Source organism: Zootoca vivipara, chromosome 3 (assembly GCF_963506605.1).
Source record: "Zootoca vivipara chromosome 3, rZooViv1.1, whole genome shotgun sequence".
Taxonomy (NCBI): Eukaryota; Metazoa; Chordata; class Lepidosauria; order Squamata; family Lacertidae; genus Zootoca; species Zootoca vivipara.
Genome location: NC_083278.1, coordinates 80,189,507 through 80,216,103, shown reverse-complemented (window position 1 = coordinate 80,216,103; position 26,597 = coordinate 80,189,507). Strand labels below are relative to the sequence as shown.

At 41.2% G+C, this 26,597-nt stretch overlaps 2 protein-coding genes across 6 annotated transcripts in view; one reads left to right on the top strand and one right to left on the bottom strand.

Annotated features, from left to right (window-relative positions):
* Positions 1-9,259, top strand: part of STRN (striatin) — a 58,933-nt gene extending 49,674 nt beyond the window's left edge. For all 3 annotated transcript variants that reach the window (XM_035108286.2, XM_060272900.1, XM_035108288.2), the window contains one exon: positions 78-9,259. In XM_035108286.2, coding sequence (XP_034964177.1) covers positions 78-247 — 170 coding nt within the window. In that variant the 3' untranslated portion in view covers positions 248-9,259. The remainder of the gene's footprint in view (positions 1-77) is intronic.
* Positions 9,260-10,420: 1,161 nt separating this feature from the next.
* The window catches only part of VIT (vitrin), a 39,938-nt gene continuing 23,761 nt past the window's right edge, over positions 10,421-26,597 (bottom strand). For 2 of the 3 annotated variants that reach the window (XM_035108289.2, XM_060272902.1), the window contains 8 exons: positions 25,862-25,924; positions 23,554-23,601; positions 20,820-20,882; positions 17,190-17,337; positions 15,490-15,593; positions 14,409-14,635; positions 12,582-13,095; positions 10,421-11,973 (listed from right to left, as the gene is read on the bottom strand). In XM_035108289.2, coding sequence (XP_034964180.1) covers positions 11,795-11,973; positions 12,582-13,095; positions 14,409-14,635; positions 15,490-15,593; positions 17,190-17,337; positions 20,820-20,882; positions 23,554-23,601; positions 25,862-25,924 — 1,346 coding nt within the window. In that variant the 3' untranslated portion in view covers positions 10,421-11,794. The remainder of the gene's footprint in view (positions 11,974-12,581; positions 13,096-14,408; positions 14,636-15,489; positions 15,594-17,189; positions 17,338-20,819; positions 20,883-23,553; positions 23,602-25,861; positions 25,925-26,597) is intronic. The other variant, XM_060272901.1, reaches the window with a different exon arrangement.

Here is a 26,597-nt window from a genome sequence, read left to right as displayed (position 1 = left end):
CACATTCGATCTTAATCTCCTCTTAATTAAACATAACTGCAAATCTAAATGTTTTCCCTCTTCTTTGCCTAACCTAGGCCACGACTGTTCAATACGCTTATGGAACCTTGAAAGCAAGACCTGCATTCAGGAGTTTACGGCTCATCGCAAGAAACACGACGAATCCATTCATGATGTAGCATTCCATCCCACGAAATGTTATATCGCCAGTGCTGGAGCAGATGCGCTTGCTAAAGTCTTTGTATGACGCAATATTTCTCTTCCTCTCTAGCTGCCGTGTGTGTATATATATACATATATACAACAAGCTGTACAAATGACATGGGCAAGAGCCTCCTCTTCATGCCCTTTAATTCAGTGAATGTTAGCAAATGGTCTAGGGTTATTTTTCTTTTCTTTCAGGGTGCTCTTTTCTAAATTAGGGGGTTCCTTGGCTTATATGAGCTCAGCTAGTGCTGAGAACTGGGAAACCCTCTGTTTCAAATGGTCCATACAGAAGAACCGTTTTTATTTTTGAAGGTGTCAGTATTTGTCCAGGCCGGCCTTGGGCAAAATGAGATCCTCTGTAGACAATATGTGCAGTCCAGTGTGGGCAATAAGGAAGCAGAAAACTCAATTTCTGCAGGGTGTGGGTAGATATAAACTTTTCTGCCTGTTTTTCCCCCTTACCCATATATTTCTGTAAAATAAGCCTGAATTTGATGATGTAACTCTTAGAAATATCATATAAATATTATTTCTTCTCATTTTCTTTTCTTTTTACGTATTGTGCGGTTGAATGGTGTACAGGAGAATAAGGCTCGATTTGTCTCAGCCTGCTGGCTGTTACGTTAGGTGGATTGGGTTTAAACATCAAATATTTAAGAACATTAATGCAGTTTCCCTAAATTGTATTAAAGCAGATATTAACAAATGCTTTAAAATGTATGTTTTATTTTAAGCCTTTGAAAGAATTTGTTAGCAAGTGACTGGCACCACAGTTTACAACAGGGATGAGGCATACCGGTAATTCAGATGTTGATAACTCTTCCATTCATAGTTGAGCTCAATAAACTTATGAAACTCTTCCCTTTTCAGTAAACAATAAATGATATCTGTGTAGGCTTTAATAGCCTTACGGTTGAAATGCATGTTAATGGCATCCTAATAATTTTCATTATCTTGAATAAACCTGCTTGGATACCCCTCCCCTCTCCAAATCTTACTCACACACTCATGCATAGAAGTGACCTCTCTGTGATTCAGTCTTTGGCTGCTAAGAATAGTGTGTGTATATATATCTAGTGTGAGAGTTATTTAATCAACCATGTGGGTGGGGCCTGTGTCGAGATTTTCTGCTTGGTACTGACCCTTGTAATAGGGTGGTGATTGGCAGGAAAAGGGTGTAGAGTTGGCCAACGTGGTTGCCAAATTCACAAACTCCACAGCAGCAGGAAGCTGTTTTCATGGTGTGTGTGTGTGTGTGTGTGTGTGTGTGTGTGTGTGTGTAGCAGCCTTCACCAATTTGGTGCCCTCCAGATATTTGAACTACAATTCCCAACTGCCCCAGCTGACACAATGGGTTGGAATTGGTTTTTGGTGAAATTTGGAATTCATAAAAATATGCCTTCAATATTTTTTAAAAAAATAACTACTTAAGCTACACCAATCCAGAAAAGAAATCATTTATTCTCCGTCATTACATTACCAGCCTTAGGTTTGAACATGTTTTCTGCATTTGGTACTAAAAATATGTGGCATACCTATTGGTAGATGTTTCCACTCTTGCAGATTCTGATGTGCAACATGGAATCAAATGAAATAAAAAAAAATCAAATGGAATCAAAAAAATTACCAATATATCTCAAAATGTTCAGCTTTCCTTAAACCCCAATTTTTAGTCAAAGCAGAAAGACCATCTGCATCAAACATACAGTACTTATCTATATGTGACTTCTGTGTATGTATCCCTTCTCTCTGTGATCTTATTTTTAAAAGGATATTGCAAAGATTTATTTAGAAAAACAAATACATAAAGTTGTGTATATTGTGTGTGTACATATATATATATATATATATATATATATATATATAGATATATATATATAGAAAGAGAAATTGTAAACAGTATGTATTAAATGTGTCTTAAGGGAAGATTCTATGGGTAATTTTAATGTTTTAGTATTAAAAATTCTCCAGACTTTGTTTCGTACAAAGGATAAAAGGTATGGTTATTGTGCTTTTTGCTTAAGCAATATAATACGTAGTTGCTGATGTTTAAATTGCTGTACATACAACTAATAGACCAGCATGCTTGTTTTGGAGACTCCCATTTTGATTAAATTATGAATGTAAGAAAAAAGTTGCTATTCAAATGTGGATTGGAAGTTGTTCAGTCCTGCTTAGTGAGTTCCTGATCCAAGCGAAGCGACTTTAAAAATAGGCAAATAGCTAGAGGCTGAGGTGCCTTTTGACAAAAAATGTAGCCTTACCACGAGGTTTGTGGACTCTGTATATTTGTGTTCTTCTCTAGACTCTGTTAGTGTCTGTCAGTCTTCTCTGCTTGTGTACTATAGACTGCATTGTACTGTGCACAAATATAACTTCTTCAAAATGCTATCTTCAGTTAGAGATGAAAAAGACCCTTTCTAACCTTGACTGACCTGTTCTGTTTACCTGCAAGTATTGGGTTGCACTACCATTGTGGATTTATAAGCATTTGGTTAACCTCCAGACCACATTCTTTCCTTTCCCCTTTTGCCTTTACATGACCCTATTGCAGCTGGCCGAGTGAGCTGCCTTCATTCGAATGTTAAGATCATGTCCAGAGATATCAAAGTTCTGCCTGTGGGTTTGATCTCTGATTGTACATATGCCTGTTATCTGATGCTGCGATTGTTGAGCGGTGAACCTGCATGCATGAGCTTAATTCTAGAAGAAACTTGTGAACCAGCAATGCACAGGTACCTTCTCTGATTTGTTACAAGAACACACCATAGCATAACTTCCCCTCCCTTTCCTCCTTCCTTTGTAAACAAGAGGAGGATATGAGAAACACTGGTTTGTTCAAAACATGGATGCAAGCCACAGTTGGATGAAACAGTTTGTTATAAACCACAAACGGGTGCTTAAAATGTTCCCACACATGTGGGTGGGAGGGAAACAGTGCTTCATCCCAAGAGACTACAGCTCCCATCATCCCTGACCATTGGCTATATAGTGGCGGGAATTGTTGGGAGTCAGGAGTTCAACAACATCTGGAAGGCCAATAGTTGGCCACCCCTGATTTAGATACGGTGAAAAATGTAGGAAAATGCTGAAGTTTAAAAACATAAGAAGCACTGCACACAGACAGAAAAGGTATGTGGTATAGTCCTTCTGGTCATGTATCTTTTCATAATGCAAGTAGGAAATGGAATATTTCATTGTTACCCCACATAAAGAAACCCTGCATGTAGAAATATTCAAGAATAAGGCTGGGCTACAACTCTTCTTGAGACCTAGATTTTCCACAGGCAGGGTTCTTGGTGTGCAGAGCTTTCCTCACTGACATTCTGAATGGGCACATATCTCTGTCACAAAGCCCCAGATTCAATAATCTGAAGAATCTGGACTGGGAAAGTCACCAGAGAGCTGCTACCAGTTATTATCGGCAGACTCGGTATAAGGCAGCTTCAAATGAAGTGTAAAGGGTCCAGGAAGGTTGTACCAGATGCTGCTCTTAGGCTTTGATTGACCTTAAGATCTTTAACCAAAGCAGAGCTACTTAAATAATAATCTCTCCAGTTTCTCAATTAGGATATCCTCATATTGAATTCTCTGTATGGAAGCCTCGGACTTACTTTAATTTATACAGACACGATGTATTTATCTACCGTAATTCAGATGCATAGTTACGAATGACTTTGAAGTCAAATGCATTAAAGATTGAACAGCTTAACTTCATAGGTGCTTTATTAAGACAAATCTTACATTGTTTACTTTTAGAGCAGGCATCCCCAAACTGCGGCCCTCCAGATGTTTTGGCCTACAACTCCCATGATCCCTAGCTAACAGGACCAGTGGTCAGGGATGATGGGAATTGTAGTCCAAAACATCTGGAGGGCCAAAGTTTGGGGGTGCCTGTTTTAGAGCCTAAGCACCTTTTTTGAACCCTTGCTTAGAATCTGCATCGCAATGAATTTGACAGGTTGTGAGCTTAGAACAGAGTTATGGCATGCTCCCTGGCCATGGGAACTCTCCCCAGCTCTCGCTCTTCCTGCTTTGCCTAGCAGGAATATGTGCTTGAACTCTGATAACGCCTCTTTCTTTTCTGGATGCAGGATGTAGAGGAGGGTGAGGCAAAATTACCTTTGATGAAATTTACCTTTGTTGCTCCTTCCACTTTTTATCTCCTGGCCCTGCACACCACTTGCATGTTGCTCGGAAGGGCTGCAAAAGTTCCCCCACCCCTGGCACGGAATATACTCAATGGAGTGCACCTCCAGGGGTGAAGGCAAACCGCTGCATTAGGAGCACTGAAGTGACCTCCCTAGGGCACAAGCCTGGGCTGCCCAGACAACAAGACCCCCCTCGGCATTGCTGATATGGTCCAAAGGAAGACAGAGCAATACATTTGGCCTAAGCAGTGATGAAAATGTTGGCTATTTCAGTAGTCTTGGGGGGGGGAGCAGTTTTAAAAATCAGAATCTTCTGCAGCATAGTGAATACCATAACATTTTAAAAGTTCAATTTCCCCCAATAAGCTTTTAATGCATAGATTGATAAATCCACACTGCAGTTGATCAGCAGATATGCTTTCTGCTGTTCATGTATTGGACACACACTGAAGTTTACATAGAAGTTAAGTGTTTCATAATTGTCTTTAGGTTCTGAGTGCATGAGGTCTGAGAATTCTAACTTTTTTGCACTCAGTTTGAATGGAGAGATCCTAATTTGATGTGAGTTCTGCGGCATATTTGTCCCAGTACCCAGAAATGTTACACAGCTTTTTGCCAAGTAAAACACACCATTGCTTACATGGATAACTTAATGAAAACCAACCAAATTATATAAGGAATAATTTGAGGTTTCAGACTGAACCATTTTTCTTGCTCCTTTTGGAACTGGTATTCTAATATAAGTTGGCTTCTAGGTGGACACCTTCCAAAATATTTCCTGCGATAGTCAGATGTCCACGATAAACACAGATTTTAGTGGTGCAGCATCTGTGCCATTTTATATAAAGCACAGGACAGCTTTTGAAACCAGACAAAATATGCAACATCTTGTAACTGGGCAGCCCAAATTAACTCAAAGGGTCTCTTGTACTGTGTTCTTGGCTTTCTGAAACTCTGCAAGCTGAAAACAAAGATTGACAACAATATTCACAGTAATGTGTGCTGGGCAGATTTACCAATAGCAGTTCTTTTGAAGGGAAAGGAAACTATATTAGAATACTTTGTCTTACTGACTAAACACAGTCAGTGCAGAGGTGGGTTAGATCTGCATGTTGCTGCATGCAACTCTGGGTCCAACACATTTTATTTTAGTCTGAAAACTTGTGTTAAACTTTGTTGAATGTCTTGCTAGATCATCTCCATTTATTTTAATAGGCTAGTTTGTATTTCCCCCATGTTGGCCAGCTGTTTTCTTTTTATACATGCCTCCATGCTAGATGTTAGCAAAATTGCTAGGCCACCACTGGCTTTTGTCCTCCTGCAGTGCTTTTTCCTTCTCTTCCAAACACTGAAGAAACTTGAATTTTATTTTTACTGTTTGTTCTTTAAACGCTTGTATTTTAAAGTCCCACTTTCATCTTTAAAGTAGAGGCTGCTGATGGTAGCCTGGAAGCGCAAGGTGTGTTCTTCATTCCTGACAAGGTAAACTATACCTTGCTTCCATTGCTTAAATACAGTTGAACTTAAATTGGAACCAATTTTGAAAAGGGATGTGGAAACGTAACGGAAGTAGGCATCCTTCTGCACTTGCATAGTGTTTTGTTTCATGGGAATGTTCCATCTGGTTACTAGGGATCATAACATTTGACGCTTTTATCATGTTGGGAATGGCAGCAAGATATGTGTGTATATGGGAATAGCTGAAATATGAATAGGCTACAGAATGCATGTGTGGAATGGATTAAATTAGGACCAGTGTGAGGTGTGTACTATCCATTTTCTGATGCATGAATGGTCAATTGCACCACAGAGTATGGCTGGTTGCTTAGTCTAGTCAATCTTTCCAAGAACAGTCATGCTGAACTGTCCTCATGGTTTCTGTCTTTATCATGGGTAATAAATTGCATATTGTTCATAGATCAACCGAGAATAGTTCTTGTAGTAAATGATGGAGGGATGTTCCTCAATGAGCATGTGACAGTACTCTTTGGTTAAATACAACCAGCCTTTTTGCTTGTATACAGAATAGTCATTTTGGTGAGAAATATCTACAGTGCAATCGTATGCATGCATACTTAGAGGTAAGCCCCACTGCGTTCAAAGGGGTTTACTCCCAAGTCAGTAAATATAGGATTGCTACCTTAGAATTGATGTGGAAGTTTTAAAGTTACAATGTGATATATTGATTCTTCCAAATTTTGACCAAAATAAGTTATCTAGGGGTGTGAATCAGTGTTGCCATTGTTTTCACTGCTTTAGGAAGATTTAGCATTAATGGAGAAAGCAGTGTTCGTAGTACAGTTTAGGCACGAATTTCTTACCAGAAAAAGACGCTTTGTACTCTAGAGTTGTCGCTTTCCTCTGAGAGACCATTATTTCATCCCCAAATGTTCAAAAATCATTAGCAGCAGAGCAATGTGTGTTTGAAGAACCAATTTCAATATTTCGCTCTTTTTCTCAAAACCAGATAATTTGCAAAAGCATCAGTCATACCTGGTTTTGTTTGTTTTTCAGTCTTTTAATATTTAACTGCCTTTAAAAGTAAAGAACAGCAAACCAGTTGGTGGAAGATTTTGAGTAAATTTGTTCTAGTGGTTGAAAAAGTTGTTCTCATTATTAAAGACAAAAATAACTTCTGTTAATACCTCACATAAATGAGGCAATGCTGAGGTACTAATGAAGGCAGTGGCACTGCAGAGATGCAAAGTGAATTTCTGTGTACAGTACCTGCATTCTATGTTGAGTAAAATCAAATGGACCTTCCTGAAGTAACACTATACAGAGCAGCTTTACTAAATATTACCGCAGCAAATAAATGTCCTTTGTACTATGTATTTATGTAAATTGGGTGCTAATAAATACTATTTTTCAACATCTTTGTGTGTGTTCTAAATGTATATTATAGTTTATGGAACCTCTCCGAAAATACAAGTCATAGGGTGAAAAAAGCCTCTCTATATGTCATCATTTGCTTCACAGACTTTATGAATTACATTTTTACTTCAGAAAACTCAGAGGTAGCCATTTTAGTCCACTGGAAAAGAAAAAAATCAAAAGCTGTCTTTGAATTCCTGTTTTTGTTTGTTTTTATTTTATTGTTATGTGGTACACCACTTAGATTTTTTAAAACATTAAGCAGTTTATAAGCACTTTTAAATTAAAAAACCCTTTTAATCATTACCAAACAGAATATCTTAAAGTAGTAAGTATTTGAATTCTCTAGAACTCTAAGTTGGGTATTAGGCAGAACAAGGGAGTACTGTATTATTATTATTATTTAAATAAAATCAAATAGTTTTTATTTATGCAGCATGCATTATGCAGGCTAAATTAATTAAGAATCTGCTAAGTACAGCACAGATTGCAGTTTGCATTGAGGGCTGCTGGATAAGAGAGTCAAAATGGTGGTTCTCCCTTAAAAAACAAACATGTTCTGCCTTGTCACAAGAGAAAATGTGATGTAATACAATAAGTAGACAATTCCATTCTCTTGGAATTAATTGCTAAAACGGAAAATCCTGGTGTTTGTAACTTGCCTGACCCATCAACAAATACTGATAGCATATAGGAAAAAACTATAAAAAAAACTAAAAATAAAATAAAATAAAATAAAAAGGAATGTCTTGGGTTGCTCTATATTGCACTTTAATACTGAAGTGAATAGGAGATTTCACACTGATTATGAAGTGCAAATAATTTCTATGTTGTTTCCCCCCAAAAAACAAAACTATGTAGAGCCCTGTGTGTTTCTCCCCTTATAGCATGAGGTATGTGAAGCCAAGATGGTCCTGTCCCTGCCAATTATTTGTAGGGATAAACTTACAAAGGAAGGAAGAAAAGTGTTTAAGGTCTCTCTGTTTCCTGCTGCATTTTAGTGTCTGTGAAACTTACAATCACTCCTATAGCCCTCTTTGGTTCTCCATGAATGCCAATGCGTGTAGCTTGTATGAGTTCAGCCTCTTAGGTCTAAAAGTGTGTTGATTATAGAAGGGAGTTTACTTAGGATGACCCTAATTCTTGTACACTTGGTTAACCCTTGCTAGCATATCATGATTTTTCTGGCAGCTGAAGGGCTCTGTCCGTCTTTGTGTTGGAAGTGATATGAGGAAATTTGCAAGTTTTGTCGGTGGCACACTCATAGGCTCAGGTGAGTGGATAATGTTGCTGTCTTGCATGTGAGCTAGCTTATCAGGGTGATCATTTAAGACCCCATCAGTGTAAGGATTTCCTCTTGTGCAACACAACTCCCCTCTCTCCTCTCCTGCCCCACTTGTGCCCCACGTCTCCAGAGGGTTGGGGGAATCCCTAGAACGAGGGGGGGAGGGGATGCTACATTGCACAAGCAGAAATCTTTATGCTGACAGAACTTTCATATAGCATGGAGGCATAATGGAGCATGGAGGCATAATGCTGGAGGCAACATATAGTTTCAGTGGTGCACAGTATTTAATTTGGGGGAGCGGGAATGACTTGGGCTCAATTCACCCATCTAGAAATAGCACTTTGGAAGCCCTTTCCCTAACGCTTCATGCATGTGGACCATAGGTACTGCAAGTAAATAAAGTACTGCTGAGAGTAAACACATTTGAAGGCACTTTCATACACTGCACCAGGTTAAGGCCCATGAAAACATGTTGGGGTTGAATCCTGGCACACAAGTAAGCTTGAGAATATGCTATTGGAACGCAGTCTCTAAACTCAGTGCAGGCTTGTTCAGCCATTACTTTAATCCCACTGTAAAACTTTCAGCACTAATGCAATGTAGAATAATTCTGTAGTTGGAATTATAACACAAGCTATTTAAGAATGGACCAGTCTGGATGTTTGAGGAGGGTCCAAGCTTGGAGTGGAACACATGCTTGGCTTACTGAAAGTCTCCCTCCCATTTAGGATTTTCAGTAGTATTGCTGCAAAAGACCCTGGCTGCAACCCTGGAGAGCTTGGGAAAGCCAGACTGAACAACGTGAACTAATGGGTCTGATGAAGCACAAGGCAGCTTCTTATGTTCACAACCCTAGGAAGCAAAAAGGGTCTACTCATGCCTTCTTTACAAGGAGAAAAATCCATAAGCAGGCTTTAGTTTCAGAAGTTAGAAAAAAAAAGTTTTATTGGGTTTGTGTAAGCTTTTACCTCCAAAGCAAATGAGATCTAGGACACCCTTTTTGTAACTTTTATTGCAAAAGGGTAGAGCAAGTTATTTTTTAAAAAAGCTCTTTAAAGTAGGTGCATGTGCAGAGAGGGGAAAGTTAAAATAATATTTACAAACTCATGTTTCATCCACAAATCCTTTGCAAATGTTTGCATTCAGCTGCATTCTTTGCACTTGTCTTTGTTGCAGAAGATGCGGAGAAATACCATGTGCAAACTGACTTTTTCAGGGAGGCGAGGCAAATTATGATGATGAGATAATAAAGTTCTAAGTCCTAATGGTGATTTAAAAATAAATCTCCAAGCCTGGATGGTGTAGACACCCAAGAGTTCTTAAAAGAACTCAGATGTGATAGTGCTGCTCTTATGTAATAATATGTAAGAGGCCTCTGGGAAATAGGCAACACACCACCACTTGTGGGGGAGGAAATCTAGGAATTTACAAGCCAAAAAGCCTAACATCTGTTCTAGGAAAACTGATGAAAAACATGAAAGATAAAACTAGCAGATACACAATCGGTAGGGAACCTTGGACCCTTCAGCTGCCGCTGAGCTTCATCTCCCATCAACCCCAACCAGCATGGTCAATACTCAAGGTTGATGGGAGCTGTGGTCCATCTAGAAAGCCAAATGCTCCTCAATACTGATATTTTGACTCACAACAAATTCTTTAAAGGCTAAGTCCTGTCAACAAGCACATAGGTGTGATCCACTACTAGACAGTAAACACTAGGGTTGCCATATTTCAAAAAGTAAAATTTCTGGCACCCGCAAAGGTGTTGAGCTTTTTTCAGGAAGACCCCAAAATTGTTGGGCTTTTGGGGGGGAGAAACCTCCCACCAAAATAGTGATTTTAAGCTTTTGGGGTTGTTTACGCTGCTGTGCCATACATCTGGGGTTTCTTTGACATTTTGCTGGCAATTTGGATGACGCCAATTTGGATGACGCCAATTTTACACCCGAAAACCTGGACATGTCAGGAATTTTCCTGACATATGGGAAGCCAAAGGCTCCTGAGTAAACTTAGCAGTCATGGGGTAAGAGAACAAGCTCTCTTGTGGAGTAGCAGCTGGTTAAAAAACAGGAAGCAGAGAGTAGGAACAAACGTCTATTTGACATCTTATGCAACACACCAAAAGCCTGCTTCAGGACCAAATTGCTGGTAAAACTATTCTTGGACCTGAGTGCTAATAGCTGTATATTACAATCAAAGAGAATTGACAGGGTCCGTTAATTGTGAAAGTTGTAAAATCAGCAGAGGGCATTTGATGCTGGTGTCCAATGATAAATACTCTGGCTCATGAGATATAGAAAAAAATAATAGATTGCCACTGATGCATTTTGTAACACATCACAGCACCAATCCTAGAAGCATCTGTAAAAACTGCAGATTCCCTCTTAGGCTGAGGCTTGATTTTAGAATCTGAAGAGATGGAAGGAATATGATGTCACTGAACTAGGCATGTGGGAAGGTCCTCTCTGAGCTTGTTCATGAAGACAGGAAGGAAACTGGTAGGAACCATATATATAATTTACTGCCTTGCTCTTTTGGTGCCAGGTTACAGACTCTGTCTGCCTGGTCTGCATTGCAACTAACTTCAGATGAACATTCTGTGATGTGTAATTAAACAATCTGTAAGCTTCAATTTGCCCCAAACTATTCTTTCAACACTTGTGCTATTATGGCCAACAAAGGAATTGTGGACAGCTGGTGTGAGTGCCACACTCCATCTTTGTTGACACTGAATTATTTTTCCCTAGAACCAAATCCTGTTTCCAAATTCTCATCTGCCCTGCTTGTTGTAGTCTCTTGTCCTTTGCTTGCTTCCTGTCCTCGTGTGTCTGCCAACAACTCTTAATTAAAGGCCAGGTTCCAAAGCACCATGGAGTATTTTAAAGCCAGCTGTTGGTTAGCCATTTACTCCCCTCTGCATCACTGGAGAGTTGAAATGGGGTGGTACCCAACAAATGCCATCTCTGTCATGCCCACTAAGTCCAGTGCCTCTGGGTTACAGCCTTAGACCTATTCTATGTGGAAATTAACTCCAAACTATAGATTTGAGTCAAGTGAATTATCTAACCAAGGGCTGTAGCCAGCTCCTCTATTGAATCAGTTTTGAAACCAGCAAGGGTGGGGGGGGGAGATTGATCAGTCTACACCCATTATTGCCATGCATGGAGAATAGAGCTGACATTGGCTCTTAGCCACAGATGCCTTTGAGCCTCCTGGCTGGCATTGCTTGCTGGACATTTGCTCATGTAGTGATTCCTGGAGCCTGCTGCTGATTTCAGTTCCGTGGTTGCGAATTAAACTCGGTACAAATATTCTGGATGATTCTAGGAACGAATCTGTAGAGGCTGTCAAACTCGTCCACAAAGAAGGAGTGTTCTTTGTCGGGGTCAGTAGCAATGGCTTCCAGCTCATCTTGGGCAGCCCATGCAATTCCTACTGAATAGGCTATGACTCCTGAAGTGAGAAACATGAGTGCATAATGAGGTTAATGCCTTATTTGAAACAACATTGCATTCAAAGTACTGTACGGTAATATTCTAATAAGGGCCCAAAAATATCATCAGAAGTGGCGAGGTGTTTAAACTTAAATAAATGAAGCATTCCAATCCCCAGACTTGTTGATCCCCATTTCCTATTGCCTTGTTGAATGACCCCTACATGTCCTTCCCGTGTTTCAAAAATTGAAGGGCTTAATGTTTACCAAGACTAGACAAATACACTACTTTATTTTTTTATTTTTTTTATTTTTACCAAACTTGGACTTCTGGCTTGCAAAACTTAGGTGCCATATTCTAGATCCAGAGCCCCATTGTTTGGGTGCTTTATGCAAAGCTTTTTTAAAAAAAATAAATGAGGGGTTCTGGAGTAGATGGGCCTTAGTCTAATGGAACAGGACTCTTCTGTTCTTCAATGCTTTCCAGATGTTGTGGGACTCCAAATCCCATCACCCCCAGCCAGTATAAGCTGTGGTCGGGAATTATGGGAGTTGTAGTTTAGTGACATCTGGAGGGCTACAGGTTGCCTACCCCTGAAATAGGTGTTTATAGGGCCTTCTGGCTTACCATTCTGATGTGCTGCTGCAGCCGGCCCTCGGACATCATCGTAGGATCTGCCATCTGTAATAAGAATCATTATCTTCCTCTTGTTTGGTTTGGATTTGCTGAAGAGCTGATCAAAGGCGTAGTTGATGGCTGCTCCGGTGCTGGTTCCTCCGCTCCAATAGTTGATTCTCTTGATAGCGTTTAGGACATCCTGCTTCGTTCTGTGCTTGTCAAAGCCAAACTCCAGCCTCTGTTCGTAGGTGTACTGCACAGCTCCAATGCGGGTGTCTGTATCGGAAATCTCGAATTCCTTGCTGATGTTAGCGACAAATTGGAGGAGGGTGCGGAAGTTGCCAGTGCCAACGCTGCTGGACCCGTCAATGACAAATCCAATATCCGCTGCATTGAGGCAGGTCTTGCTGCATGCCAGGCGATCAGAGTCACAGACTCGCTTCACTAACTGCTGCACTACTTTGTGTAAGCTAAACCAACTGGGCACGTGGATGGAGTAGTACCCATTGGTCCTGCACACAGCCTGAAAGAGGGAAAACAAAAGCAATGAACTTCAAGAGCAGTTACATCAAAATTCATGGAGGCAACTTATTACTCTCAGTCGTTGATTTCACCTTACGACAGCTCTGCCCCTATGTATGAACCGTTTTTATGAGACAAATTGGCATTGCATCAGACTGGTAGAAAACACAGCTGAATAACACCCACCCTTATCGTTTCTTACATGTTGAGGTCTACATCCAGCTTAAAGGCAGCTAAATGGTAGACCGTTGCGTTTATACCTGTTACTCAAGTACCTGCCACATTGCAAAACTAGCATCTGAATTGACTCTACTTCTGTCAACAGGCTTAACATTCATTGCAGGCGTGTTTGCTCTCATGTCTTGAAGTTATTTCCATTTTCTAAGATACAGCTACCATTAAGTCACTATGTATGAACACAGGGCTTCTTGCCTCATTCTACCTTCCCAGCCTGGCAGTTGCACAGAGGCTTACTGTGGCTCTTCCCCCATTCAAACCTAAAGGAAATCGAGACCATCAGCCAGTCCAATTCAGTCTGGAGGCTTCCCAAGTTGAAGGCATTAAGGGGCTTTGAAGTTTGTAGGAAATGTATTTCATGGCACAGACACAGTGGAAAGTGCACAAAAGTATCTGAAATGGTGTCCAGAGGGGGAGGGGGAGAGATGTATTCTGAAGGACAGTTCTCAAAGTCCACTTTGCTTCCTGAACTTGGGCTCATTTGCCAACCTTCCAGGAAAGACTACATGCATGCCAGACTAACACCACACAGTTGAAGAGGCATTTTGTCCTGAGAACCTGACCTAGACTACATAGCTTGTGAGAATGAGTTCTAACTGAAGTGTATCCAGAACTTTTGTGTGTTTTGGAGGAAAACTGGAGGCAAGAGTACACAACGTTCAGTAAACATGATCTAACTTGATTGAGGCTTTGAAGTGAGTTGATTGCTTGGGTCTTGCAGTCCCACTCGCTGAACCTTCATAATCTGCCCTGTGTGACTCCACTGAAGAACTAAGTGTACATAGTTGCATCCTGTTTATACCGGGGATCTTGTAAACCTTTGCTGTATTGAGTCTCAATATGGTAGCTGTTGTAGCATGTGAATATTTCAAAGATAGAACTTTATAGCTATAGCTGGACGTTGTTGGAACAGAGTGGTAGCCAGTTGGCTCACTCACACTTGTGGGTGTTGGGCCTGGCAAGGATGTCTCACTTTTATATTGACTCGCCTACATGTGATGAAGAGTTCGGATCCCACTTTCCTTCAGAATCAAGAAATCTTGCCTCTTCCTTGATGCATCCCAATGTACCCCTTACCTTGTCCACAAAGTTTGTTTCAATAACATTCTGCTTTTCATTTTCATCTGGTCCTTCAATGGTGACAAAGAAAATGTTGATGCCAGATTCCCTTGCCAGCCGAGAGGCCTCTTCCACTTTATCAGTAGGCCACCCATCCACCATCACTATAGCAACATTGGGTGCACCACCTCTGTTCCCATTAGCATCCTCAAAGAAGTTTTTGTTAACAAAGGACAGCGCTCTGCCTGCAGGAAGATGGGGAGGGGGGAGTAAAAGTCATAACTTGCTGAGTAAAACAATGAAAATGAGTGTTAAAATCTCTTAGAACCTAAGTCACTGGTTGAGGATACATTTTTCTATCCACATGGAAATGGACATATGGTATATGCCCCCACCAGAGCCATGTGATGTCAAAGGGTTGCCTCACATCCAAATGTGCATAACAAAGCTGGTGCAAATCTCATTTGGGCATTCACATCCCACATCTGCATGCGATCCCTCGTCCAATAATGGAACCTGCTGTGGAATCTTCTTGTGTGTATGTGTGTGTCTGCCTTCCTTCCTTCCTTGGTCAAATGTGTCTCTAACTTCTGCCTGATATGTTTTAAAAGCCGAAAGAGGGAATAGATTTGCAATAAGGGATACTGAACTAAGGTCAGTGTTTCTTTTTCTGGGGGTACGCAGGGGTACACATACCCCTAAACATTTTGTGAATCTGCGGTAAGTTTGGCCTCATTTAAGGGCAGTATTTCAATATGAGTAGGAAAATGAGAGTACCCCTAAACATTTTTTAAAGAAAAAAAAGCACAGACTAAGGTATTGGGTATTTTAATTTCTGTTTGGAACTCTATGGTGGTTGGTGTCTCACCAATCTGCTATATCTGCACTGTGAAAGGGACAAGCTATTCAGAGAAAACTTTCAGATATTAAATCATGATTTTCTAGAAGACAATGTATTTTCCAAACTAGAGGAAGAGGAACGAGAAATGTGTGAGGACAGTTTGTGGTCTTGACCTCAATCTGCCTAGAATATCTAGCATACCAACATCTTTTGATTCTTAAACTCATTAGCTGTGGATATATTGTCCAGGATACATACCAACATTGGATAATCCTCCTTTTTGTAGTATTTTCTCTATGGCATTTTGCAGATCCTTAGAGTTTGTATAGGTCTTCAAGTTAAATTCAGTCGAAGGGTCATCACTATTCGCAAAATAAAAATGGAGCAATTTCGTTCCAGGAAAGGAAGGTCATACACAATATGGCATTAACTCCTAACACATTAACGATACTAGTTGTAATTTATAGTAATTTCTTTCAATAAGGAACCAATGTGCATGAATATTTCCTGTGTTTTCATGGAAATGTGTAAACATGCCATACACGAAATTTATTTATAAGTTAAATAAGCAGGGAGACAATATACAAGGTTGTATATTGTCTCCCTGCTTATTTAACTTATATGCAGAATTCATCATGCGAAAGGCTGGACTAGATGAATCCCAAGCAGGAATTAAGATTGCCGGAAGAAATATCAACAACCTCAGATATGCAGATGACACAACCTTGATGGCAGAAAGTGAGGAGGAATTAAAGAACCTTTTAATGAGGGTGAAAGAGGAGAGCGCAAAATATGGTCTGAAGCTGAACATCAAAAAATACCAAGATCATGGCCACTGGTCCCATCACCTCCTGGCAAATAGAAGGGGAAGAAATGGAGGCAGTGAGAGATTTTACTTTCTTGGGCTCCTTGATCACTGCAGATGGTGACAGCAGTCACGAAATTAAAAGACGCCTGCTTCTTGGGAGAAAAGCAATGACAAACCTAGACAGCATCTTAAAAAGCAGAGACATCACCTTGCCGACAAAGGTCCGTATAGTTAAAGCTATGGTTTTCCCAGTAGTGATGTATGGAAGTGAGAGCTGGACCATAAAGAAGGCTGATCGCCGAAGAATTGATGCTTTTGAATTATGGTGCTGGAGGAGACTCTTGAGAGTCCCATGGACTGCTAGAAGATCAAACCTATCAATTCTTAAGGAAATCAGCCCTGAGTGCTCCCTGGAAGGACAGATCGTGAAGCTGAGGCTCCAATACTTTGGCCACCTCATGAGAAGAGAAGAATCCTTGGAAAAGACCCTGATGTTGGGAAAGATTGAGGGCACTAGGAGAAGGGGACGACAGAGGACAAGATGGTTGGACAGTGTTCTCGAAGCTACGAACATGAGTTTGACCAAACTACGGGAGGCAGTGCAAGACAGGAGTGCCTGGCATGCTATGGTCCATGGGGTCACGAAGAGTCGGACACGACTAAACGACTAAACACGAAACTTACATTTGTGGCTGCTTTTAAAAATCAATTATTTGACAAAAAAAAGTTTGTAGGTGGGGCAACTGCCCTTGATGGGTGAGGGGTGGGAAACCTGTGGTCTCCCCCAGTGTTGCTGGACTCACATAATCCCTGAAGTATGGGCTATTAGAGAAGTTCTCAAATTGTGGGCTACACACTCCATTCATGTGATCTGCAGAAAGGTTGTGGAACAATCAAGAATCTCTATACTTGGAAATCTTTTTCTGACAATGGAGATTAAGACTGGATTTTGACCATCATAGGATATATCAAATAAGCTAACAAGATCCTAACTTAAGATCTAGTAATATGGGATACTTATCTGCTTCAATTTGTAGGGGGGGGGGTGTATTAAGTAGTTCGCCACAGGAAGTTCCTGTGGTGTTGCTACAGATATGGAGATGAATGTTAGACAGCACAAATGTTATGAAAATACGTAATACTCTCTTACCCATACTGGATGATGCCCATAAGAGGACCAGCTGGGCCCACATCCAGGGCTTGAGCAACATCTTTGAGGAACTGTTTTTGGATCTGAAAGCGGCGCTTACCAATGCTCCAGCTGCCATCTATCAAGAAGGATAAATCAACTTTGCAATCTGAAAAAAAGAGTATAGATTACAGTAACATTGGAAGTCCTTTTGCATATATTTCGTGTTTTTCCTGTATGACATCTAAATACAAAAACACACCACGGACCATGATAACAGAGCATGTACTCAATCATTCACAGAATTTACCAAAGATTACAAAGCTTCACTTGACATAGATAACAATAACCCTACCTGGCAAGTAGAAAAGAACTAGTGTTTCTGTTTCTGTTCAGAAATAATTCTGTTTCTGTAAACGTTCCATCCACAGAGCTGGGCAAACTTCAGGACTGTTTAATCTACTTTTCTCCCCCCCCCCCAAAAAAATACCTCAAAATTTCACCAACCAGAATTGAGTAGAAAAAGACACACATGATTAATGAACATGGTGCCTTGGAGCGCAGTATGAGATTTGAAATGTATTTTTATTACCAGAACTGAACCAAGTTTACAGTCCTTAAACCCAAAAGTTCTCTTCTCCTGGTCCACTTACTTCATTTCAGCAGGCTAATCTAGGTGGGGAAAGTTGTTTGGCTGTTGCTTTGGTTTGACAATCAGAAGTCAGAAACCCTTAACGATCTACTGCAGACTGCATCCATATCTACCAGTGGTTCCCAATCTGCCAAGGTTGCAGGTTCAATCCCTGCATGGGACAACTGCAATATTCCTGCATTGCAAGGGGTTGAGCTAGATGATCCTCAGGGTTCCTTCCAACTCTATAATTCTATGATTCTTCCTTCTACTTCTGCTATATCAGCTGATACAGGCCACCTTGAAATCACACAAACCTTCTAAAGAAAAGCTTAGCTCAGAAGGCACTTTTAGGAGTCCCCAAATACACTAAGGATACAGTCGTATAGTGCACACTAAATGGGACTAAATCCCATTTGAGACCAACTTCTCAGAAGATGTATAATAGGGTTGAGCTCTCATGTGGGCTATTTGAATACATCAGGAGCAGTCATATTCAAATCATGTCATTAAATGATTGTGTAAGATTTGACAACTTTGCAAGACTTGGACTTCAGAGGCACTTTAGACAAGCAGTTATTTATATGTGACTCATGCGGACTGAGCTACTTCAGGATGCTGGTGTGAGGTTGAATAATTCATTGCGTCTCCACAGAACAAACCCAAACTAATAAACAAAATTTTCCTTGCGTCTATAAGATGAGCATGTTGTGAGTTAGCAACAGTAGAATTTTTTCCTCTCTGCTAATTTTCTATATGCACTGTGTGTTTTATAGGAAGGAGCATTCAACTGTTCTACCCCCCTCTCACCAAGTCTCAAGTGGTACAGCCCAGCAGCAGTTTTACCACATGAAAGTTTTACCACACTGAGTGCCTCTCTTTCCTTCCTGCATTTTTGTGTGCATTGTGGTTGTATTCTCCATTCCTGCATTCTGATTTGTATAGCTATTAAAAAAACAACAATCCCCTCCCACACATACACAAAAAGTGTTCTTTAATTAGTGCTGGAACAAAAATCTCCTCCTTTATTGAAGTGGGAATTGCTATTTTGCCAGACATGGAAGTAATTCAAAGAATGATAATCTCCTTTGTGGCTTTCAGATCTGCCTCTCCAGTCTGGATATTTAAAAACTTGATTGTAGTCTTTTAAATGCACGTGTCCTCACTCATCTTGCTATTTTGGCTCCCAGAACAGTAGACAAACACCCAAAGCTAAAGGAACCTCTTCTCTCTATTTTTTTTTAATTTAAAATAACCAAATTTATTCATTCTGACCTGCAAGGAGTGTCTTCAAGAAACAGCAGTCTATTCTTCTTTTGCTCTAAGCTGCTGAGAAAACTCTCATTTCCTTGAAAGGGATCAACATTTGGATGAGCTTAAATGGCAATTAATGGGTTTTTTTCCTAGTCAAGCTTCTTGTATGGTTTTCTTTGAAACTGCTCCCACCAAGACAGGTGTGCCAATAAAGGTATACTTCACTGTGGAGGTGCCAGGCTTGTAAAAATTCCCCCTGCCCTTTACAAAACCCTTTGTAAGTGGTCTTGTTCCGAGTGTGTTCCAACTTCCTTACTCCAAATCAGGATTTATACTAAAATAAAAAAAATCCTTCAGTAGCACCTTAAAGACCAACTAACTTTAAGGTGCTACTGAAGGAATTTTTTTATTTTACTTCGACCCAGACCAACACGGCTACCTACCTGTAACCAGGATTTATACTGTGTGCTGAGATTTTTCCTGGGTCCTACATGGCATTCCTTTCATTACAAGATCCAGCAATTATTTGCGGAGAACTGTGATAAAATCTGGTGAGGCAGATACACCCACCTTGCTATTTTAGGAGGAAAATTACCACTTTCCTGCAGCTATTTAAAGGTGATTCATAAATTTTGTCCCTGAGTAGCCATAATCTAATATTGATATTGATGGCATTAAGAGCAAGAAATTGGAGGGCAAGTTTTGAGAATGAAATTAATGCCTCTGGGGCAGGGAGAGAGGATCAACATGCTTGTGGCCCATGATGGCTATGCTCTCCCTCCACAGCTGGAGTTGCGTGCTTCTGAATATCAGTTGCAGGTAGCATACGCCTGTGCTTGAGTCCTGCTTGTGAGCTTCCCCTGGGCATCTAGTTGGCCACTGTGAGAACAGGATGCTGGACTAGAAGGGCCATTGGCCTAATGGAGAAATCAGTTCTGGCACCTCTCAGGTGGATGCCATTGCCATTCTAAAACAATGAGGGAGGCATGAGTTCTGGCACCTCTCTTTCTATTAAAATGGCACTGTTCTTATGATATACTAGCTGGCCCTGCACGCGTTGCTGTGCGTTAGTCTGTCAGATGGAGGGTAATAGCCCCCTTCAGATCCCCCTGAGTCTGGCGGAGGCGGGGTTTGTGGGTGTGGGCTAGACTCCATGGGGAGGGGGGAGGAGGTGGAGGAGGAGATGTGGGAATAACACCACTTGAGGGCGCTGTTTTAGTTTGTGGAAAAGTAGGTTTTAACCTGCGCAGGTATGAGATGTGAGCAATCCGAGGTTGTGCAAACACTCGGGTAGTGGCATGGACCATTGTGTCCAAATTCCAGGACAATCGGTCAAGTGGTTTCGGAGAAAAGTGGAGCCCACAGTTTCACCTTTTTTACATTTATATATATATAGATTGCAAAAAAAAAACCGCCTACTCTTGCATATAAACTAACCCTCATTCTGATTTGCCTGGCAGAAAAACCTCCACGCTTCCCTACACCAGGGAGCATTTTCTCCAATTGTGTTTGTACTTTAAGACAGGAATGGGGAATCTAAATCACATCAGCTCCAACCAGCATAATCAATGTTCATGGATATTGGAACTGTAGTCCAACAACATGGGGAGGCCTGCAGCAGTTCAACCCCTAAATTAGGATAAAGTGTCACTTTAAATAGAATTTTTTATTGGGTCAGGAAAAAGAAACCTTACTGTATAATTATATATATATATATATATATATATATATATATATATATATAATGACTGCTCAGGTGCACATACTTGGGTTTCCCTGTGAAACTGGTTCCAGAGGTTTGGGGACCACGTCTTCCTTGGAACTGAAACCTGGAATGATCAATAATGACACAGTTGGTTATTAAATACAAAGGACATGAGATTATGACATCATATTTTTGAGGGCCTTCTCGGTAGTGGCACCCTCCCTGTGGAAAACCTTCCCTTCACATGTCAAGGAAATAAACAACTATTTGACTTTTAGAAGACATCTGAAGGCAGCCCTGTTTAGGGAAGTTTTAAATGTTTGATGTTTTAGTATGTTCTGACACGTGTGCTGTGAATCACCCAGGGTGACTGAGGAAACCCAGCCAGATGGGCAGGGTATAAATAATAAAATATGCACCACATACAACTGAGGCTGTTATAAGTGTGGTTGATTCACCTACTGATTAAAATACCGAGCCCTACTTGCTGATATAAGAGGTGTGATAATTACATGTGCCATGAGGAAACAGAAAGGAGTTCTTGTCTCGCCACAATGAACTGTAAATTACCGCCAGGTATTCTTGCACTTTGGGGCACACCACAAAATGCTAACAAGGCACTGTTCCGCACATTAGACTGTGTTTATGCTTCATGTGTGAACCGCACTGTGTCATCCTACATGTCTGACTCTTCGTGACCCCAGAGCACGCCAGGCACTCCTGTCTTCCACTGCTTCCTGCAGATTGGTCATTTTGAAACATGAACAACTCAACATGGTCCATGTGGTGTTGATCTTTAATTGAACGTTGCACCTCTAGAAAGCTGAGAATTAGATCAGCAGTTGGAAATCTTCCCCTCACAGTATGGCTTGGCTCAATCTGTGCCCTTTACCCTCCTCACCCATCCATCACTAGGTGTCATATGATACCAGGCGCTGGACAGGTAAATCCACGAGGTAAAACGGAAAAGAAGGCATTGAGAGTGTGCTCTAGCTGCACTCCTATTCTTCCTTTCCGTGGCTGGATTGGTGCTTTTTGAATTTGGTGCCGATTCACGGCTGGAAAAGAGTCGGGGGTGCATTCTCATTCTGACTTTGCAGCCGAGGCCATTGTTTGGCTGCTTCCTTTGCAGCCTGGCTTTCAGGCCACTGCTTGAATGCAATTAGATAATTATATAGTTCTTTTTAATAAAAATGCCACCCATCATGTATCACTGAGAGCTAATTGAGAAGGGAGCCCTTCTAGGTTCCCAGGCTGGCTTGAAGACTGTATTGTCAGCCCTTGGAATTGTCAGTCCTGGGAATAGTCCCTCACTCTGCCTTGGTGCTTCACTGCAAGCCAATTAAGCTTTTTCACCACTGAGTTGTCACAGCTGTCCAGGCTCATTAAATCTCCACTCAGGCAATACTTGTCACATACAAACTAAAAATAATTCTCTTTGAAGTGATAATCAGCATGCATCAAACTTAATCACTGGGCTAATTTTTTTTTTTTATTGTATTCTGCTCCCTTGGAAAATTTCCCTTTTCTCACCTCAAGCTGTGTGATGAATAATCTTGCCTGCAAATAGATATCCAGACATCCACCTGAACATTTAGGCTGTTTTTACTTTCTGTTGATGGTAATCTCTTAACATCCTGATACATGTGCTGTGATTCAACTTGGAAATGTAAACCTTTCGGCTGTTCTGACCTGTGTATAGGAATGCATTGCCTATGCAAGCCCATCCTCGCACAACAACTCTCCCACTTAAGCAAACAAGAGAGGGCAAAGCATAGCTAAAACATTATGGACTAGGACTAAGGGTGTGTTCACATGCACCAGTACTCAGTAACTGCAACATACAGTCATACCTCGGTTTAAGTACGCCTCAGTTTGAGTACTTTCAGTTTAAGTACTCAGCGGACCCGTCTGGAACGGATCAATCCACTTTCCATTACTTTCAATGGGAAAGTTTGCTTCAGGTTAAGTACGCTTCAGGTTAAGTACAGACTTCCAGAACCAATTGTGTACTTAAACCGAGGTACCACTGTAATGACTTACATAACCTGCAAGATTCATGTGATGAATCTGCTTTTGGACAGATTAAGTTAAAAATCCCTTTCTGTTTCATGTACATATGGCAGGATCCTCCATAACTTTAACCCCTCAACCTGCAGATTCATCATTCCAACCTTCTGATCACGTTTCAGCTGTGACTATCTGCTTTCTGATTTTTTAGAAAGTCTTCTTTTTTTATAGCACACAGATGCAGACCTAAATATGAAAACAAATTGCCTCTCTTGCCATAGCTTAATATAGACTATTTTCTAAAACGCAATTTTCTTTTCCTACATTCCATTTGCTCCTGTCAGGGCTTGTCAACCCTTACCTTCCCTCCACACTTTCCAGGCATGGTCCACACTTTAAAGCTCCATGTCTGAGTTTTGCTCTGAAGCTTTCCCTGCAAAAACCCACTCCTCACCACTGGATTGGCACAAATGGCAATCAGTTGGAAACCCAAACTCTGAATTGCAAAAGAGAGAGTGCTCACAACATTTCTGTGGAAGTTTATAATGTGTGTGATGATCATACGGGTAGATTTCTTGCATATAGCATGCAAATGCTTCTCATGTAAAAAGGGCCTTGTAATTTCTTCCTAATGCAGCAATTGGGGGAGCTTCTACCCTGTGGACTTAATTAGGTATTGCAATTAGGTGTGCTAATTTGGCCCTATGAGGCAGGGAAAGATGCAGCTCCAATCGAAAGCCTTAAAATGACAGAGTTGGTGATTAGGAAATGTTGCGTAATACTACCTGTGTCAAAAAGGCTTGATCCCAGTTTCCACAAGTCTGTTTCTATAGCTTCCACACACAAGAGGGGAAAAACAGTAATTACTTAGAAGTAAAAGAAGCAAAAGCAAAGCACTAACCCAAACCAATCTGAAGTTAACAGAACAAATGCTGATCCTTTAGGTGAGACCCTTTGTAAAATAAAGTATATGTCAGAATAAGCAGAAGTATATGTAAGAAGCAGCATAAATAGAGCATGACAGATCCTTCCTTAGGTGAAATATAGAGTTAAGAGACATTCTGTGCCAGAAACAAATGAAATTGTTTTGAGTTTTGATATGAACTTTTGAGGAGGGTACTTATGTGGCTTTCTTCATACTGTTTGTTCCAACAACAAAAAAGGGACAAGCCAGCTCTTGCCTGGGACTTTGGCTTGTCCCATTTCTTTTACTGGTTGTTTCTAAAAGAATGGGCTGGTGCACTATGGAATTTGCCTTTTGTGCTGTTGTTTTTTTGTCAGCCTCAATTTCCAGTGTTTGGGCAGATACTGCGATGTGAGATGGGTGATTTGTGCTAATGATGCTATTGGGGCAGTCATATGTGGCCTCCCTTTTCAATACTGTTTGCACCTGCAAATGTTTCCCCCCCCCCTCTTTGCTTCATTTCCAATCACAGCATATCTTGCCACTTCCTGTTGAAATCCCATAACTTTTATACCAGAAATGTTCTGATTTATTTTTGTCCTGCATTTATTGCAATGCAGCCCCTCCGGATAGCAATAATGTGATAGATAGCTTTGGGAAACACTGCAGAACAGACCAAAGCAGGCTAAACCCACTACTAATGCACTATGATCACATCAAGAATATGTTGCAGTACAGATCTGCAATAAAACAACAGGCCCTTAGGAACAATACTTTAATCAGGACTAAAGTTTATTCTGCATATAGGAAGCTGCCTGAAAAATAAAGCAAATTGTTGGTTGTGATTCGAGACCCCCCAGCACCGTCAAAAATTGAAACACAGTGACACGAGATTTTAGTTTAAGTTATTGGGCAAAATTTAGGCCACAATTTTATTGAATAGAGAATGTGACTGGTATTGGCTTAGTCACTGGCACCATCCAAACTATATCAGACTCCTACCCACTTTCACGGGGAATCCGATAAAGGGTGAATACCGCCAGAGGGAGCACCGCCAGAGAGTCCTGACAGGCGCTCATCCCCGGTGTCCCTGTGGGGTCCTGGTATAGCCCTAGCCCCCTCCGCGAAGACCCAGGCCAACCCCTAGATTCCTTTAATGCAATACCCTTGAACATGGGGGGCGGGCACCTCACCTCTCCACCATTGCTGATCCAATGCCTAACTGCCTAACCTTACAAAGTTGTGACGATTGCTACGGTGGTAGGCGAAAGCCAAATGGCCCCGCCATTTTCCCAGATGGAAAAATTCCTACCAGGCCCCAGTTACTGGCGTCGGTCCAGTATACCTGAAGGAGTGTCTCCACCCCCATCGTTCTGCCCGGACACTGAGGTCCAGCCCCGAGGCCCTTCTGGCGGTTCCCTCGCTGCTAGAAGCCAAGTTACAGGGAACCAGGCAGAGGGCCTTCTCGGTAGTGGCGCCCGCCCTGTGGAATGCCCTCCCACCAGATGTCAAAGAAATAAACAACTATATGACATTTAGAAGACATCTGAAGGCAGCCCTGTTTAGGGAAGCTTTTGATGTTTAATAGATTATTGTATTTTAATATTCTGTTGGAAGCCGCCCAGAGTGGCTGGGGAAACCCAGTCAAATGGGAGGGGTATAAATAATAAATTATTATTATCATCATCATCATCACCACCACCACCACCACCATCATTACAAAACAGGCAACCAATGAAGTCCATAGCAAGGCCAGACGGACCTAAATAAAGGGTGGGTGGGCGGGGGATCAGCTGTGCAAAGGCAAACAGAACTAGCAAACAACGTGCAGGGCTTAAATACGGTTTCGCAGTCACCCCCCAAGCCAAGCGATTGGCTTTAGGGTACAAGCGACTGCAAAACGACCAACCGGAGTGGAGCAGGGCATAACCCTGCCCACGCCGGGAGGTGGGAGGTGCTTAGAAATCCAATCACAAGGCGCTCCCTCCTTTAAGGGGAATCAGTTTGGTATCATGAGCACCAGACATAGGGAACTGGATGTAAAAGAATACTCAGATGACTCAAGCACTGCTCTGTTGAAAACAATAGATTTTTTTTGCGTATGAGGTGAGAGGAAGTGGTGCTTCTGGTTCAGACTAACAAGCCCAGAGAAATGTAGGTGTCAAAATCTGCCTTGGTTTGAAGCTTACCCAGATTGGAAGGAGAGGTGGAAGGCTTCCGGAATGAGACAACTGGCTCTTGCCGTTGAAGACCTGTGTGGTTTGTCAAAAGGGTCAACTTTAATACACAGAGGCATAATTCTAGTGAGTCTATTTCATTACCTGAGAGCCACCAGTTTTAAAATGGGGGTAGTATTATTAGGGACTTCCCTTTCCGTCAAGACAGTTTAGCTTCAGCAAATTTTAATAGGATGGGCTCTCTGGTCCTGAGCATTTACGGCCTGAAATGCTATCATAATGTCACACGGAAGTCAATTGGCGTCTCCTGGGCTTGGGTTGCAATCTAGACATGATTTAATCTGGTCAGTCCTGTTCACTTTATTAGAACTGCTCTGGTGATATAAATGGGTTTATGGATTTCGACTCCTACAAAATAACTTGACTCAAGTAGTTTGAACTCTGGAGGATAACTAGCAGACCACTACAGGCCTGTGGGTATAGGGTGGTATATAAATTTAGTAAATAAGAACAATACAGAAATGCTGCAAAATCAGAATGGCTGCAATCCAGCCAAATCTTATTTCAAATCCCAGCGATTTCACAGGGAGAGGTGAGCATGTGTTTCAATATCTTCTACTGGAATAACAGGGAATTAAAATTCTTAACTTGGGCTAAATTGTATCCAGTATTTCTTAGGTGTATTTCCTAAGTAGTAATTGTAGGTAACTCAGGGAAACTTACTTCCAAGAAAACGTCTTGAAGAGTG